The 18,398-nt window shown below is 37.5% G+C and overlaps 1 protein-coding gene and 1 long non-coding RNA gene across 2 annotated transcripts in view; one reads left to right on the top strand and one right to left on the bottom strand.

Annotated features, from left to right (window-relative positions):
• Positions 1-5,475: 5,475 nt before the first annotated feature.
• Positions 5,476-6,146, bottom strand: LOC118565676. The gene is made up of 2 exons (XR_004932522.1): positions 5,949-6,146; positions 5,476-5,871 (listed from the first exon to the last, which is right to left on the bottom strand). It is a non-coding gene; the product is annotated as an uncharacterized LOC118565676 (long non-coding RNA).
• A 3,028-nt stretch (positions 6,147-9,174) lies between these two features.
• The window catches only part of LOC105923138 (Fc receptor-like protein 5), a 121,229-nt gene continuing 112,005 nt past the window's right edge, over positions 9,175-18,398 (top strand). The window contains exons 1-2 of the mRNA XM_036146305.1: positions 9,175-9,280; positions 10,133-10,165. Of these exons, the coding sequence (XP_036002198.1) occupies positions 9,244-9,280; positions 10,133-10,165 (70 nt within the window). The 5' untranslated portion in view covers positions 9,175-9,243. The remainder of the gene's footprint in view (positions 9,281-10,132; positions 10,166-18,398) is intronic.

Here is an 18,398-nt window from a genome sequence, read left to right as displayed (position 1 = left end):
TTCCCCATTGTGGGACAATGAAGGCATAAGGTAAGGTAAGTTTAATTATATATCACTTTTCAGTACCAAGAGACATTTTTTTAATTAATTTTTTTTTTTTTTTTTTTTTTTTTTTTTTTGCTTAACTCCTGTTCAAGGGAAGAGGTTAATACCGATTTCTTGTATTACAATGTGAATCTGGCCTTCCATTCCAAATATAGCAGGCACAAACATGACCAAGAAAAAGGAAGTCTCCTCACAGCTCGTTTCATTTCCTTGTAATACTGATGTACTCATTCTGGTACGCTGCACAAATGCATTTGTGGGTTAAGCTCCACAATTGCATTTGTGGCAAACAGGAAAAAAGACGTCAACAACCTCTGGCTTGTCAAAGTTAAATGGTGAGAGATCCTTAACCACTATTTTTTTAAAAAAATATTCCAATAAAATTAACTGTTTTATTTAAAGGAAAGTAATTATGACACCTGGGGCCTGTTTCAATAAGGAGGTTCAACCAACTCTGAGTTAAAACTTGAACTCTGAGTTGACTTAGCCTGAGATGGGAAGCTCTGAGTTTTGGGTTTCAGAACAGCTGAAATTAGTTAGTTCAATCAACTCTGAGTTCACTGACTCTGAGTTAAGTGCATGCACCACAACTATAAAAAGCCATTATCAATGGAGTGCAGATATTACGAGTCACCATGGCAACAGCGTCAGACAAAAAAAAAGGTGTGCATATTTTACACCAACAGAACTGGATGTGCTTATGCAAGCATATGCAGAATTTGAACATGTATTTAAAAAAAAGCAAATTAGTAAGTAGACCAATACTTTCTAGAGACAGTAATTATTACCTTAATCTAATTAGACTTGTTGAAGATAAAATTTGTTGTTAGTAATTAAGAACTATTTTAGAGTAACTTACCCAACTGTTATAATATCAGAGGTGAAACTGGAAGAACAGTATTTTATTAAACCTAATTTAATTTCCATGGATAGGTGCAATCCTGCAGGCATCAAAAGAACATGGCAGCAGCTGAAAATGAAATATAAAAACATACTTCAAGCAGGTAAGCCTTGAGCACATCATACGAGTAGAGTAGCTACCTGGCTTTACAAACATTTGACATATTAAATGACTAAATGCCATTCGGTGTCTAGCAGTGCAGCAGCATTTTTGACACAGGTCTAAATGTTCATTCTCATTTGACTTCTACTCAGCCAACAGAAAGAAGGCAGAGGCTCGTAAAACAGGGGGAGGACCTGAACCACCACCCCTGACAAATGCAGAAGAGATGGCCCTGAGCCTAAATGCTGGAAGGCCAATGGCTGAGGGAATTCCTGGAGGGACTTCATCAGAGCCAATCACTCCAGAATGTTTAAGTGCCTTCATAAAATGTAAGAAGTCTACCTACAGTGTTATTTTTTTATACAGACTAAATGTGATATTTCCATTCATATTACTTTGGGTTGGGTTTTTTGTTGGTCCCAACAGATTTGGATGGTAATATCTGCCTCTTGGAGCCTCCTGTCCCAACAGTACCCCATACAGTTGTCAGTAGCCTACTCCATACACCATCAATTATGACAAATAGTATTATAAAGTGTACTCTATGAAATGCTCATCTTCACAGGATGATGGGGATGAAGAAACTGTTTCTGCTGCCACAGACAGGCCTACAGAGGAAATTTTAATATTATATGTCTACACATCAAACAATCTACACATTGACATTTATATGTGGAGTAGCCCATAGAATCCAAGTTTATATCTATAAATGGTGATTCTTATCTCTACCCCCCAGAGTGTGGAAGAACAGCAGGAGGAAGGTCCATCAACTTCTGGTGCACAGATGGACACAGTTCAGTGATTTACAGTAAATGCCACAGTTTCATTCTGAATTTTAGACTACATTCATGATGTAACTCTAATCTAATGTATTTTCAGTTGCCAGTTAAGGAGTTATATAGACTTCTTCTTATTAAAAAGATAGACAAAAACAGCAAAGAACTTGTATACTTGGACCGCCAGATCCAAAAGGCAGATATGGAAATCAACATTCTGAAACTAAAGCTAGAGGTGAATTCTAGGAAATATTGAAACTATTTTAAAATCTTTTTTTTTTGTTTTCTTTTTTTTTTTTTTTTTAGCAAATATCACACCATATAAATTGCTGTGATAGGATAGGCATATGACAAAAAAATCCACTCTGGGCCTCAAAATCCTTTCCTGACGTAAATGTAACTCCCTACGAAGTAATACAGCCTCTTCGTCAACAGGATCATCCATAAAAGGGCATGCCATTTCATTCCCTTTGGTGCGCTCTGCGTGACTGAAATGTGCGCAATGAATATGTCCCCAAAGAATCAATGAGGTGTTTAAACACCACTTCCTCTTTAAAAAAGGGGAGGAGACCAAAATAAACTCTGGGTTTTCTGAAGAAAACCTGCTTCCGACCAGGTTAGGTTCACAGAGTAAATTGCCATGGTCACTGACTCTGAGTATAAGTTACCTCTCTTTCAGAAACGGGCTTGACTTACTCTGCTTTCTCAGGTTTAACTTACCTCCCTTTCTGAAACAGAAAACCCAGAGTTTCCCTCATTTCAGGGTTAACATACTCAGAGTTTTCACTTAACCTGCTTTCTGAAACAGGCCCCTGGTGGATAAAATTGGAACAACAAATGCACAATGTTTTTTCACGGAAACCAGCCATTTACTCAATCGTCCGCTGTTGTGAAACTCCACAGAATTTTTATTTCCACATGATAGGTATATAATGTTGTATTCTTTTCTTTTTCTTGTCCACGTCTCTCTAACTGGCTTCCGTGTTTGCAGGCTGCCGTTCTTTTGCCAAGATAAAATACCACATACTCACTGAGCTATAGCTCAGTGCACATACTGCGCTCTGTTTTGGGAACCCTGGGAACTTTCATATGATTGGCTCAGGAACCAGGAAGTAAACATGGGTTACACGCTGAACTGAAGTAGTTCCAGACCGTACCTCTAGGTTTGAAAGGAGAAAAACGTGACTATGACATTGTTGGTGGAGAGGACTGATTATTTATAGGGAATGTTACTTCCATCCTGGGTGAGAAATGAAAATTATTTAGTTTGTTTTTACAGTAAATATCTTACTTATTGCTCCTTAAAATATCGGAGGAAAGATACTCTTTTTGTACCAAATAAGGAAGCGGATTTGTCTTTTCAACATTTAGTTTGAAAGGTGGTAATCCCCTCCAAATAGATTTGCATTCCGCTTGCTTGCATGATGGTACATGCTCTCTTGGGGCTACAAGAAACTTTGGAGTGGAGCTAGACTGAGTAACAGCGGAGTACGTGAAAACAAAGCCTACTAAATCTGCACTAACTTCGTCTGGCTCTGCTCTGAAGTTCCTTGGAGCCCGAGGAGAACATGTGCAATCACTGTCATTACCAGCAGAATGGAAATCTGTCTGGAGAGGATTACCACGTTTCACATATAATGTAGAAATGACAAATCTGCTTCCTCATTTGGTGCAGACAGAGTGCTTTGCATCCAACAGTTTAATAAACAGAGGATTTTTTTTTTTAAATGTATTTAATTTGTGGTTCACTATCCTTATTAACACTATTTAGCTTTGACAAACTGGAGGTTGTTGGCGTTATCTTTCCTGTTTGTTACAATATCAGTTGTGGAGGTTGACCTGTCCAGAGCCTGATGCACCGAAACAGAACAGAAATTTGGAGTTGTTCTGTAATTTGACGGTGAACGACGGAGATCTGGTCCATCAACGGTGACGTTCGGAGTAATCATGGAGGATGCGGAACTGTTGTCATTATTGGAAACTTACTGCATGTTTACATTTCAACTGCCTACTGTTCACTGCTGCACTTTACCCGGAAGTCAATTGGAACTTATCCTGTAACTGAACTGCGATTTATTACTGCATTTTTATCCTGTACTGTAATTCACTGCAAGGTATCCTGTAGAGTTACTGCAATTTTTCTGAGCTGTATGAAAACAAAATTTCGTTCTGTATGCACTCTGTGCATACAAAATGACAATAAAGAAAGTCTAAGTCTAAGTCATTAATCAACAAGACATTGTAATTGACTTTCCCACTCTGGGAGCTGATTTCAAATGCTGTCAGTTTCATGGCTGCTTTGTCTGGACAGAAGCCCCATTTGAGACCAAGAAGTTTGTCGGATACAGCCAAACCCATCTTTGTGTGGACGGGCCCAAAAAGACAAACAGTCTCAATCTGAGCACTGAGTCTCTATGAGCTCCTTCAGTGAAGCTGAACCTCAGATGAGAAAATGGTGACCATTTGACCAAGAGGAAAAACAGTATCCAAAGAGATAAATGGGCCTCAATTTTTAATAAGAAAAACAAGAAGAGAGAATCTGACACAAAGGCAGATTTATTGACAGACACGATTTCAGACATAAAGGATACTAAAAAAGAATTACAAGAAACAAAGTTTTTAACTATAGAAATCTGAACCAGGAAGTGATAAAATTCAGAGGCTAAAAAGAGCAAGAGGTGAGACAATAAATGAAACAAAATCTTTTGACTGGAAAGAAGAATGTATAATAGAATATTTAATACAAGTGATGAGTTTCATGTCATTAGACGTTATACCTGTGAGGGACCCATGAGAAGAGCTCATGTGTTCCCCACAGTGGACAGGAAACCTAGCGGTGAGCTACCCAGCACCTGTGGTTAAAGCTGCTGCTGTTTTGTGAACTCTTTGTAAAAAGGAAGCAAACAAGCAAGTCACAATCAGAGGAACGAGTCTCAAACTTGTTAGTTTTCTATTTGCATTAAGTGTGACTTCTGCTTCTTCATCTCCCCCATTAGCTGTGCAACACTTCTAGATGACATAGTGGGACACATGATGTTCTGTGTGCTGTGCTTTTTTTAAGCTACATTACTGACATTTTCAGTAACATCTGAGTATTACAGAACGTAGCATTACATTGTGGAAAGATTGAGTCTTTTGCTACTTTAAGACGTCTTCTAGAAATTAGCTGGCAGTATTCCATGCATTCCTCCAAATGTCAGTCAATTTTTTAGATGTTTTTCTGCCTTAAAACAGCAGTCTAGATCTGATAAGCTTTTAATTTTTGCTGATGTGCTCAATACACCTTTTGCTGGTTGCTCCAGACACTGAAAGGAGCACATCTGCAGGTTGTTCCTCTTTGCTGCTGTTAGACTCTATAATCTTAACTGCTCGCAATAAATAAATGTTTACAAACATGCTAATGGTTGCACACGTTCATCTGATCAAGAGTCATTTACATACTTGTTAGCTTCTCTGGGTGCGTTTATACAGTCATGCAAACTGCACAGTTTTTTTTATATTGTTCTGTATGTAACACGGGGAGATGGAGCCCGGACTGTGACAGAGGACGTGGCCCTAAAGCCAACTGGTAGGCCTTAAATCTCAAGTGGCCTAGTGCCTCCCAATTAAAAGTACCCAGGTAGGTCTGGCTTAAGAATTAGGAAACAGAAATAGTATACAAAATATGTTTTATTTCTACAGTCTTTTACAATATTAAAAATAGACTTTATTATACCAATCTAAAATCCAATAAAGCACAGGAACACAGGACAATACTAGAAACAATCTGAGAATTAAACACAAACAACTGCAACCCAAATTAGTAACAACCAAAGACACAAAATAATGTTAAATAACCAAAAAAACAAGTCTCAAACTGCATCAATCCAGTCCTGTAAAGCTGTGCCAAATCAGCTATTTAATAAAATTTAAAAGAAGAACCCCGTACTATTGTCTGGTTCAATGTGTGTGGTGCTACAACTCCAGCTCTAAACAACCCCTTTTCTTAATTAACCCAGAGCATTAACCATGCACCTGGGTGAGAGCATAATACGCAGCAGCAGCAACCTGAAATACCAAAAAAAAGATCACAATAAAGGGTCTGCTAACAACAAGACATAAGAAAACAAGGGAAAAACTGGTACCTTCAGATGCTGCAGTGCGAAGTCACTGAAATAATCCCAGCAGCACAAATTTCCTGATACCAGTTCCTGGTGCAGCAGGCTAACAGCTCCAGTAGTCAGCCAAGTGAGATTCAATCTACTTCTAGCTTGGCAGGCACACCTGGTGCCTATATACACCTACTAATGAGCCCAACAACGCTGCAAACCCGAGGAAGGTGGAGAAATGGGGCACAGATGCATTCAGGGACATTTAATGGGTAGGAATTTACAACCACTCCACTGTTCCCGACCAATAAACCACCCGGTTACATGTAAATCGGCTGCTGATTCTATTTAAAATTGCATTTTACCTGAATATGCAGTATTATCTATGAATAAGTGTGCAGTACTTTTTCAATTTCTAAAAATTCTTTATCTTCTGGTTTATAGCTTAACTTTAGATTTAGTTTTTTTTTCTTCATATTATTTAATTAGTGTGTAAATCTGGAGTCTTCTGTCCACGCATTTTGCTTCTCAGGCCTGAACTTCCCCTTTGTGGAACAATAATGGCATAAAGGTATTTATATTTTTTTCCCCCTAAACCCCTTTTCAAGGGAGAAGGTTAATACTAAGATCTTATGTCCTTGTATTACAATCTGAATCTGGTCTTTCATTACAAATATAGCAGGCACAAATGTGACCAAGAAAAAGGAAGTTCCCTCACAACTTTCATTTCCTTGTAATACTGATATACTCAAAATATACCGTAGGTATGATGTCTTACTGTCAGTGATGAATCACATTAAGTATGGTTGTTCTAAGCAGGCACTGTTATCGCTATTTTTTTAGCCATTGTCAGGGTAATTTTTTTTTCTCATTTCCAGTAACTGTTCAGTCCTGTCAGCCCTTCCTTGGCTGAGTGTAACATCTTTCAGAGTGTAACATAAAGTCAGATAAACCTCTGGAGTATTGATCTGGTCAGTTCAATAGTAAAGGAGGTTGTTATTCAGTGTTATTCATCATTATCATTTATTACTTAGAAAACACCCAAAAAGAAGCTGAGAGATGAATCACAAAAGCGTACACTCCTGTTAAAATCCCAGAGTTTGCGACCTAAAAGAATGAGGCAATAAATAATCAAAAATGAAACATGTTTGACTACCTTTTGATTTAGTTCCATCATTCAGGCTTTCTGAGGGCTTCCCTGCTGTTCGTTATTGTGAATTTAATTACACTTATACACAGTTCATCACACAACTTATGATTAAAAGCATTTTTCTCAAGGGACCATTGAGATGTGGCAGGGGGAAGCTGGAGTTAAACCCGCACATTTCCAACTGTAAACAACCGCTCTTTTCATTCTGAGCCACAGTCACCCACATGGAAAACTGCAAGCTGCCATCTGAGTATTCTCAATAAGAACAGTCTCTGCTGTGCCTTCTTGTTGGTGGTGGTGGTGTTAGCCATCCTCTATCTCTATGTATAAATCCCTAAAATAATGAAGCTCCATCATATATCAGAGCTCTGATTACCCCGTATGTTCCTAACAGAGCACTTTGCTCTCAGACTGCATGTCTGCTGGTGGTTCCTAGAGTCTCTAAAAGTAGAATGGGAGGCAGATCCTTTAGCTATCAAGCTCCTCTCCTGTGGAACCAACTCCCAGTTTTGGTCCAACAGGCAGACACCCTGTCTACTTTTAAGACTAATCTTAAAACTTTTCTTTGTGACAAAGCTTATAGTTAGAGTGGCTTAGGTTACCTTGAGCTACCTCTGTAGTAACTGCTATATGCTTAGGCTGCTGGAGGTCATCAGGGCCTATTTTTCTCACTCTTATAAGTTCTCATACTGTTCTCCAATTTGCATTGCTTGTTATTATTTCAATTTCTAATTTTATGTCCTCTCTGTCTTTTTTCTCTTCATAGTAGGTATACCTGGTCTGGTGTTCTGTTAACTGTCATACCACCCAGGGGGTCAGATCATCTGCTATTACCATATAACATAGAAAGGATTCCTGGATCAATGTGTGCTTCTGTGCTTGTTGTGTCTCTGCTCTGTCTTCTCTAACCCCCAGTCAGTAAAGGCAGATGGCCGTTCACACTGAGCCTGGTTCTGCTGGAGGTTTTCCTCCATGTTAAAGGGGAGTTTTTCTCTCCACTGTTACTTCATGCATTCTCAGCATGAGGGATTGCTGCAAAACCATTGACAATGCAGATGACTGTCCCTGTGGCTCTATGCTCTACCAGGAGTGAATGCTGCTTGTCAAGACTTGATGCAGTCTACTGGGTTTCCTTAGATAGGACACTTTGTGACCAATCTGTCTGGATGATTTAACTGAATTTGACTTTGTAAAGTGCCTTGAGATGACGTGTTTTGTGAATTGCCAATAAATAATAATAGTTTTAAAAATTAATTCAATTGGATTTAATTAATTGGCAGAAGTATGTGGGGATAAAACTCCTAGAAATAGCCGTACCAGATATTGCTAAGTAGAACATGACTAAAATTCAAGCTATAGTACTAACTTACTTCAGTAAAATGAACATTGTGGTTTATTGTTTCTGTTTACCACCCCTTGAGATGGTGGTTTCCTGTATTAGTCGTAGACATAGAAGTTTGGAAACAGAAAATGCTGCTCAAGCGTGAGCCACCAGAATTGACAAAGACTTCTGGATAGGTTTTGAAATGTTTTCAGAAAGAACTGAATTAAAGTCCGGTTGCCTCTAGTTTAAGCCTATTTGTTGTTGTGATGAGCCGGATAATTGAGAATTTGCACAGGCATGAGCCAGAAAATGGCTGTACAGGTGGGGAAATAGATTCTAGTTGGTTGAAGAAACATCTAAAAAAAAAAAGTGAACAAAAACTGTAACAATATTGCCTGAAACAGTAAAAGTATCACGTACAACAATGTATGAAGAGCAGAAAATAATCCAAAAGACAAAACAAATATGGTTTGTTAAACATAATGCAACAAACCCTATAAGTGCTTACAAAGCCCAATACTCATGTCCATTATAAAGAGATGGTGCAATTGCAAGAAAGTTGTTGTTTAAACTAGGCACAGATATTTGCACATAAAACAAACTAACAAGTTTCTGCAGTGGACAGGAAACCTAACTGTGCCTAACACAGCCCTGCGGTCAAAGCTGTTGCTGCGAGTCTAATGAGCGCAATGTAAAAGGGAAGGAAGCACAGGGGGAACAGGCAGATTATAGTCTGAAGAAGTAGTCTAAAAAAGTTTGGTTTGATATGCATTAAATGTAACTCCTCCTTTTTATCATTGTAGCTAAAGCAAATTACAGCCCTTCTCGTTGGCAGTGCAGCAGGTCTGGAAGTGAGGATGGGGCAGACTTGGCTCTGCAGGCTGGGCCTCTACTGTAAGTAAATTATTGACTTTCTGTTCACCTGTTGGAGAAAATAATGTTGCATGATGTTTATTGTAGTCCTGAACTTGTTTAGACTTTTCTGGAAACATAACATTAGCCTAGAATAGATCAAACTATTCATTTCCTTTAAATCAACGTCAAAAACCTATTTGTTTAAAATTGCTTTTAAATGTAGTCCAACTTGTCTTATACGTATGTAGCTACTATGTCTCTGAAATGTCTTCCTTCTGTAATGTTTGCTTTATTCTGTAATGCTTTCATTTTTGTTTTTTTGTTCACGTACAGCACTTTGAATTAATGTTACACTATTAGTGCTTTATGAAATAAACTTGGCCTGCCTTATTGCAGCTGGTAGTCAGAATGATTTGTTGCATCAGAATCACTTCAGAAAGATCCAACTGAGACATCAGTCGATAGCTAGTTGTTGGTTACAACCTTCTAATTATTAGAGTTAGAGTTTTAAAAGATAAAGAGAAGAGGCTGAGGAAGTCGTGGAAGGATTCATGGTGGACACATTGGTCACAGCAGCAGTCTCTGCATAATTTTGTCTTTAAATTTCTGATTTTGCTTAATATTTGTCTTTGGTTGTGGGAAACTAAAATCTGCTCCTTTGTGAGTTAGGTCCTCTGAACGATCACAGACCATTTATTCAAGCACAAAAAATTTTCTGTCCTTTTTCTCATGAGGAAAGATTTTGTCTTGCCCAACAGAAAACCCCTCAGCAGGAACCTGGTTTTCAGTATTTGGGTTTTCAGTTTGGGGACTTATTTTAACATTTATTTTATTTAAATGTTTGTAGACAGCTGTTTGTTGTAATAATTATTGTTTATTTATTTATTGTAGTGCTCTGTACTCTTTGCTGTGGATATGCTGAAGGTAAGAAACTGATGATCTTTTTTTATATTTTTCTCTGTTTTCTTTTTCAACTGATCTCACTCCTATTTATAATTTATAATCTATTAGTTGCTCACCTTACTACTTGCTTATAAAAGACCAAATACACACTGAACAACAACTAGTTTTAAGTTCAGGTCACACAGGTTGAGCATTAATTAATTTATATCAATGAATGAACCACTAACAACATAAACTAGCTCAAATTTATTTTATGACGCCATGGGCCATTTAGCATATTGATGATGTAATCGCCCAACATTTAAAACCTGGCCTTTTCCAGCTGCTTTCCATCTGTTTATTTCTCTCTGGGTCTCTCTGCTCAAATAAACTGTATTTAAATTCAGAGAAGATGTCAAGTAGGCTGCTCTCATTCACATATTTCCCTGCTTCAGCTGTTGTAGCAAAATGAGGCTCTTTCATGTAATTCCAGCCTCAAAGCACTTGGTTGGTGTTCATCATTATTGATTCTGTTTAAACATTTCAGCTGATAAAATCTTCACTATCTCCCTTAATTTCTTGCTATACTTATCTGTACGGTGGTCTGAGAGATGTGTTTTGGTCTGAAACAATCTTACATACACATAGCTGTTACTAAGGTCTGGGCTACATCCAAATACCGTTTTTGGGTAAGGACTCTCTAGCCAAAGCGGAAGAGCCTCAGCGTTCATCATGATAAATCTTGTTAAAAGGAAAGGATTATTTTTTTGTGTCAGTAGGTAACTGTACATCAGAGGCAACACACATCACACATGGGGTTCCCCAAGGGTCCATCCTGGGTCCCCTCCTGTTCAATATCTACATGCTTCCTCTAACTCAGATCATAAAAAAACATTAGTTGCCATAACTATGCAGACGATACACAGCTTTACATCACCATGTCACCAGGTGACTATAAACCAGTTCAAGCACTGAGTAAATGCCTAGAAGAAATCAATGCACGGATGTGCTAAAATCTTCAATTGAATTAAAACAAAACTGAAGTAATAATTTTTGGACCAATAGCGGAGAGATCAAAAGTTAGCACACAGCTTCAGTCGCTTCAGCTAGGAACCACTGATCAGGCCCGAAATCTGGGAGTAGTGATGGACTCAGACCTGAACCTCCAAAAACACCTGAAGACAACTACAAGGTCGGCTTTCTATCACCTGAAGAACATTTCCAGGATTAAAGGTCTAATGTCCCAGCAGGATCTGGAAAAACTAATCAATTAATTTGTCATGGTTTTTATGGCTTTCGCCCACATGCAGAGAACAAACTGGAGAGCAGGAGCAGATTTTACAGTTTATTTAAAGGTGTTTGTTCACAGGTCTGCCAAAAAAAGCATTTAGTTCCTATGCTCCACTTATCTGGAAGAAACTCCCAGAAAAAAGTAAAAGTGCTGGAAGCCTGAGTTCTTTTAAATCAAGATTAAAAGCACATTTGTTTAGGATTGCCTTCAATTGTTGTAGTTAAACTGTTTTACTGAAACATTAGTTTAACCTTGTAGCCCAACGGTTTTTAATATTTGCTTCTAGCTTCCACTTTCCCATGTTTTATTTCGTTTAATATTTTCTACATCTTATTCCAACTTGCTTTTACCTGTTTTAATCATTCAATTCAGTTAAATTCAATTCAATTCAATTCAGTTTTATCTATATAGCACCAATTCATCATCTAAAGGCACTTTACAAAGTCAAATCAAGTAGAGCACTTTGAGTTTTCCTTGTGCTAAAATGTGCTGCTATACAAATAAATTTGCCTTGCCTTGTCAGAATAGTGCAGTCAATAAGGAAGGAGGTAGGAAACAGAGCTAGTATGCTTCCTCTCATAGCTCCTTTAGCATAAGACCCTCATGAGTTACTGGTGCTAAAGACACATAAGGAATCCCGCAATGCTTTGTGTAACATGATGTATAAGGACAGCCCCATTCACGGAAATTAACGGAAATGTTCGGTGAGAGGAGCAGTTGCACTTTGTAGTTCATTTTCAGAGGGATGTAGGCCTGAATTAGACACATTCTCCATGTGTGTTTCCATCACAACTTTGGAGTTAAAGGCTGTCCAAAATCGTCACGGTACTCAGTAGCTCCTTTTCTCCTCATGATAGAGTTTTTGCTGTTGACCCCATGAAAGATCAAGGAACAGGTGCTAGGAGCTATTATTTGACGTATTCGGATGGAACTCTTTCTCTTTCTGCATAAACAACATAGTTTGTTGTCAGAGTTTCTTTGTTCACATCTTAATTTACTACTGAATAAAACACAGTGTAGTGATGCGAGGTTGAGGCTGTCTCAAGTTCATCATTTAGAAACAACATGGTTGAGTTCGGTATTTACCAAAAAGTTAAAGCCACTTATTTGTCATTTAGATATCTTTATTAGCTATATTTCTCAGATAAAATGTTACCAGTATTCTATTGTAAGAAATTTAAAATGAATTATCTCTATACTTATTCTCTTCAACTAACATACTGTTTGTCTGATTTTAAAGGTTTTAAACATATGGCGAGTTTGTTAGTTCTTTTTTTAGTAATTTGGTCAACGTATTTTGTTCATGCAATTAATATGTTTATTTTAAACATACAAATTATTTAAGGTTCCAGGTTCAACTCCTGCCCCCCCCCCTCCTCCGTCCATTTACTGCATATCTTCCTATTCTGTCTCTTCCCTTCTTCCTGTCCAACTACTGATGAATACATGCCTCTAGTGCCTCTTATCTAGAGAGCAATAATAACTTGACTGACATAATAACTGGTCAAAGTAATCTGAAGGACATGATGCCACAAAACTTCCCACAGTTTCTAGGGTCAGATATTGAAGTGCTTCCATCATACTGAGAGTTTCTATGCTGAGATTCTGATAGAAAACACTTATCTCAGCACTATATGTGACTGCTTTCTGGCTTATATTGGTTTGTGTAATTTCTGATGTTTTCTAATTTTAAAATGACTTTCTACTCTTCTAATTTAAAACTGCTTAAATGTTTTTCTTATTTTTTTCAGAAGAAAACTAATCAAATCAGATATTTTATGTTCATATCACATCTTCATGAGAAATTGTTAACAGTAAATCATAAGAGTTAAAATTATTCTTTTGTTTAGTGTACATTTCTGTCAGTCTTCTGATTAAATGTTATTCATTGTAGTTTCTACGCCGACTGTGACCCTGCAACACAGCTGGTCTGAGATATTCAGAGGAGAGACAGTCACTCTGAGATGTGAGATCCAGGAAGGTGGAGGAGCTCAGTGGACGTATGAATGGAAATATGGATGGAGCTCAGCCAACAGAAAGTCTCAATCATCCAGTGAATACAGGATCAACACAGCTACTGAACCCTACAGTGGAGACTACTATTGTAGGGCTAGAAGAGGCTCTGAGCAAACAGGATGGAGCTCTGCCTTCAGACTTCCAGTGTTATGTGAGTCAGACTGTCTTCCATTCAGACTGAAAATGTTATCTTTAGTTTACTGATCAACATAAACTACACAGGAGTACAGGAAGTGGTTCTGGTCCAGGATCCTCCATGATGCTCTTCGATGATTTGTCTGTCAGACAATAGAAATTATGCTGAATTGTGAAATTTTTGAGAAATGTAGAAAGAAGAGAAAAATAATCAGAAAATACATTTTGAGGAACTGTTTAATTTTTCTCACAGGAAATTAGAGACAAGGAGAGGAGAAACAAGAGGAACTCTGTAGCTACAGAGAAACACTGAGTAAGATTTAGCATCACTTTGCAGCAACAAACCGTCTTTTGGAGTCAAAATTAGTCTTATGTGACGAGGTATTAATGAGTGTTACTCTTTTATTCAGGCTGTAAAAACAGGGGAAATAATTCAAGTGGAAGAAGGAACAATAGTATGGAAGTTTAAAAACTGATTACTGAGACAGTTACATATTTAATGGCTGTCATATGTAAAAACAAGGAAATCAAATGATGCTAGCAGACATCAGATAAATGGCTGAATTATGATTCATGGATTTCTAACAGTATCAGAGCGTTTTGCTGTGATCCCAGGGAAGCAGCCAGATGATGGTAAAGGTGTGCAGGACATTAAAGTCTGTTCAGATGGTGACTGTGTTTGTGTTTCTGGTATTTATGAAGTGTTGTGGCCTGAGGTTGAAAACTATTATTGTTTATTTACTATATCATAAACATGGTAGTAAATCTAACCTCTCAGGCTTGATCAGAAACGTTTATTTCTGTTGGGTTTTAGTAGCTGAATGTTGGATTTATGGTATCAAAATGCTTTCCTAAGCAAAATTCTTAAGATGTACTTGTTTTTATGTTTGCTTCAACAGCAGATAAACCTACAGCCACGCTGACAGCAGATAAAACAGTCCTACCAACAGGGGGCGGTGTAGAACTACGATGCTCTGTTTCCAGATCTGCTGACTGGAAGTTTGACTGGTTCAGACAGGAGTCAGTGTCTTCTCCAGCTCAGCTCACCAGAACCAATGAACCAGATGGAGTCCTCAGAGTCTCAGAGGGAGGTGTGTACAGCTGCAGAGGAGGAAGAGGAGATCCAGCTTTCTACACTGAAACCAGCACAGAGGTCACCATTCAGGAAACTGGTGAGTTTAGTTTCTGTTCATCAATGTGACAAAAAGGAATTTCTACATTTTTATCATCTTCAGTAGTTTTGTAGAAAAAGCTAATTTCTTCAATTTTGAAATTGAAATGTTATTCAGTAATGTTAAGACTGTATTTTATTACATGAGGTAATGTATTCAATAAATTGAAAAGCTTTTAATTGAAGATGTTATTCCTATGTCTAATATTCTTTTAATCTTAATAGTATTTTTTTCTTAAATTGTTAAGTCACTATTTAGTTTACTCTTTCATTTAAATTCACTGATTTATTGTAAATAATTACGGAAAAAGTGTTTTTGTTTTTGCTGAGTTTCATTTTTTGGTACATTTCTAACTGGGTTTTTCTTAAAGGCCTCATAAAATATGAATACCTTTATTTAGATGTGCAGAGCAGCAACATTCACCGATGTAAATCCATAATAGCTTGGTTCATCTTTTAATCAGGAATAATTTCATTTTAATCAAAATAATAAGAAACTTAAAGCAGAGCAGCGCTCACTTCAAGTTTATCATGTTAAAACAACATGGTTGAGTTCAGCATTTACAAAAAAGTTAATATCTCCTATTTGCCATTTAGATATTTGGAATAACTATATATCTCAGTTAAAATGTTACCAGAATCCTAAATGTAAAATGTCCTTTTAGTGAAAGGTTTTGTCCTAAGGCAGTCTTGTTTTCAACAAATATTCTTAGTTTATTCAATAAAGGGTTGGAAAAATTATATATTAATGGGTCTATTGTAAAATTAAAAGAAATATATAATAACAAATAAAATCCACAGAGTTTCACACTATTCACATCATAACAGCTTAATGCTATATTGGAAATGGAGCAAGAAGAAATATAAATGGATTAAATCCTGTTTCAGTACCTCAAAACCAAAACTGTCCTTCTCTCATCATGTTAACAATGAGACAGAAATGTTTCTACACAGAAAACCAAACCTGTGGAAAGATCTGAAGAAAGAAACTCCTAGAAAAAGTTGTTTTAAAAGTTTTCTACATTATTTTTTATTTTTGGTAAGTTTTTATATTTTAGCTTTTTTATTTGATTAATCTGTGTTTTTTCTTTTTCTTTATACTCATTCTGTTCAACTTCAGTTGTATGGAGGACCAAGTCTTCCATAATTAAAAATAAATACAGAAATAAATAAATGCTCAATAAATAAATATGCATACAATTATGTGCCACCAAAAATATAATAAACAAATAAATGTAGGTAGAAAATAAATTATACAGTGAGACAAAATGTATATATCTCCTTTAATTAGCCAGTTTATTTATTAATTACTTATTTTTTTTAAGTATTTATGTATGTGCATGTTATAATATTTTTGTCTGTTTTATTCTTTCTTTGTATTTTTTTGCCCTATTTATTTCTCCGATGCTATTTATTTCTGCCTGTCCTTTTTACATTTCTGTTTGTCTTTTTTACATTTCTGTCTGTCCTTTTTACATTTCTGTTTCTCGTTTTTACATTTCTGTCTGTCCTTTTTACATTTCTGTTTCTCGTTTTTACATTTCTGTCTGTCCTTTTTACATTTCTGTTTCCCGCTTTTACATTTCTGTCTGTCCTTTTTACATTTCTGTTTCTCGTTTTTACATTTCTGTCTCTCGTTTTTTACATTTCTGCCTGTCCTTTTTACATTTCTGTATGCATTTCTGCCTCATTATGCAAATGAGGAGGGGCTGTGTCTTAAGGGCTCAACTTCTTCCCATTGGTTGGTTAGCATTTTACTGCATCGGTCAAATCTACATGGCTTTCCCCCGCACTAAAGAATTGTTTAGTAATGTCAAACTCAGCAGGCAGACGTTCAGTGGCCGACCTCTTAAGGGAAGCTGCTAATAGACTGGAAGAATTAGAACGCTGTACATTTGGGATCTGAAATGTTTTTCGGTGGTTTCAGATTCGGCTTTCCAGATCAATAACTCATCGGCGGATGATTTATTCTACAAAACAGACACCTCTCCGCAACCACCGCATGGCAGACACTGAGCTACAACCGTAGTTTCCTCAAAACGAGTCTTAGTCCGTGGGCCAGAATCTGTGGGACGTCTCCTTGAAAAGTTTCGTATGAACTGTCAGACGGCAACTTTCTTCCACCGGGAAAAGTTGCTACACATAGCAGTGATCTCAAAACACCAATGTTCCCACGTTTCACTTGCACATTAAGTTATTGCTGATAAAAAATCTAAACGGTTGCGCTCCCGTCCGAGAGGTCACGTGATTCGATTTTTGCTGCTCAGCCAATCAGATCGCTGTATTGTCAGCAGAGTGCGTTCAATCTGTAAGCTGTTGTGAAAATTTGTTTCCAGACGAAGAAAGCCCAATAATAGTATTTTCTGGCGCCAGTTGGCAAAGATCTTGATGGCAAGGAAAAAGAAATAGCCCAGACCATCCATCATCCATTTTCTAACACGCTTATCCCTGCTGGGTTCGGATCGGTGCCGATCTCCAGCTGTCAATGGGCGAGAGGCGGGGTATAAACTGGACAGGTCGGCAGTCCATCACAGGGCAGAAATAGCCCAGACTTTTGCTCATTTTACTGTGATATCACCAAAACCTGCTGCGCTAGGATAGCACAGCCAAACGACTTATCCCCGGCAGAATTTGGATCCCCTGCGTCGGGAGAATGTTTGAAATCAATAAAACTTTTAACCTTCAGCTTTGTGATGTCTAAATATTTTTAAGCATCACATTCTAATAAAATGAAATTGATTTTTTAAAATCCTAATACATTGTTCTGTTTTTAAAATCGGCATATCTCGTTTTCTTAATATAGTTAATATCTCTATATGGTTCTTGGTTGAATTAAAATCTTATTAAATCTGATAATTTTGGCTGTACCTTTTTTCAGTGTTTATTTGATCACACGTGAAATCCGCTTTATATGATCTATTCATGCGGGTCTAGCTACCAAAAAAGAAAAAGAAAAAAGATGAACAAGTAGACAGCTGTGATGGACTCATGAAGGTGGATTTTTGGTTTAAGCAGACAGACATGCGACATTAATCTAATATCATAAAGCTAATATTTTTGTGACACATGTGGAAATGACCACAGAGCTGTTTTCTTTCTCATAACGTGTTATATTGAGTGATCAATGGAGTTTTAACCGACATAACAATCCTTTATGATAGCACTAACAAGTGTTACATTTTCAGTTTTAACCCACTAACTGAACGACAATGTAACGACACCATCGCTATATTTCGTTAAGAAAAGTAAAACATCTTAATTTCCACGCCGGTTGGAGATGAGGCGGAGTTTACTGGATTCATTCTTCCAGCTGAATGCGCTCCCGACGCAGGGGATCCAAATTCTGCCGGGGATAAGTCGTTTGGCTGTGCTATCCTAGCGCAGCAGGTCTTGGTGATATCACAGCAAAATGAGCAAAAGTCTGGGCTATTTCTGCCCTGTGATGGACTGGCGACCTGTCCAGGGTCTACCCCGCCTCTCGCCCATTGACAGCTGGAGATCGGCACCGATCCGAACCCAGCAGGGATAAACGTGTTAGAAAATGGATGATGGATGGTCTGGGCTATTTCTTTTTCCTTGCCATCAAGATCTTTGCCAACTGGCGCCAGAAAATACTATTATTGGGCTTTCTTCGTCTGGAAACAAATTTTCACAACAGTTTA

Source organism: Fundulus heteroclitus, chromosome 14 (assembly GCF_011125445.2).
Source record: "Fundulus heteroclitus isolate FHET01 chromosome 14, MU-UCD_Fhet_4.1, whole genome shotgun sequence".
Lineage (NCBI taxonomy): Eukaryota > Metazoa > Chordata > Actinopteri > Cyprinodontiformes > Fundulidae > Fundulus > Fundulus heteroclitus.
This window is presented reverse-complemented; position numbering and strand designations above follow the sequence as displayed.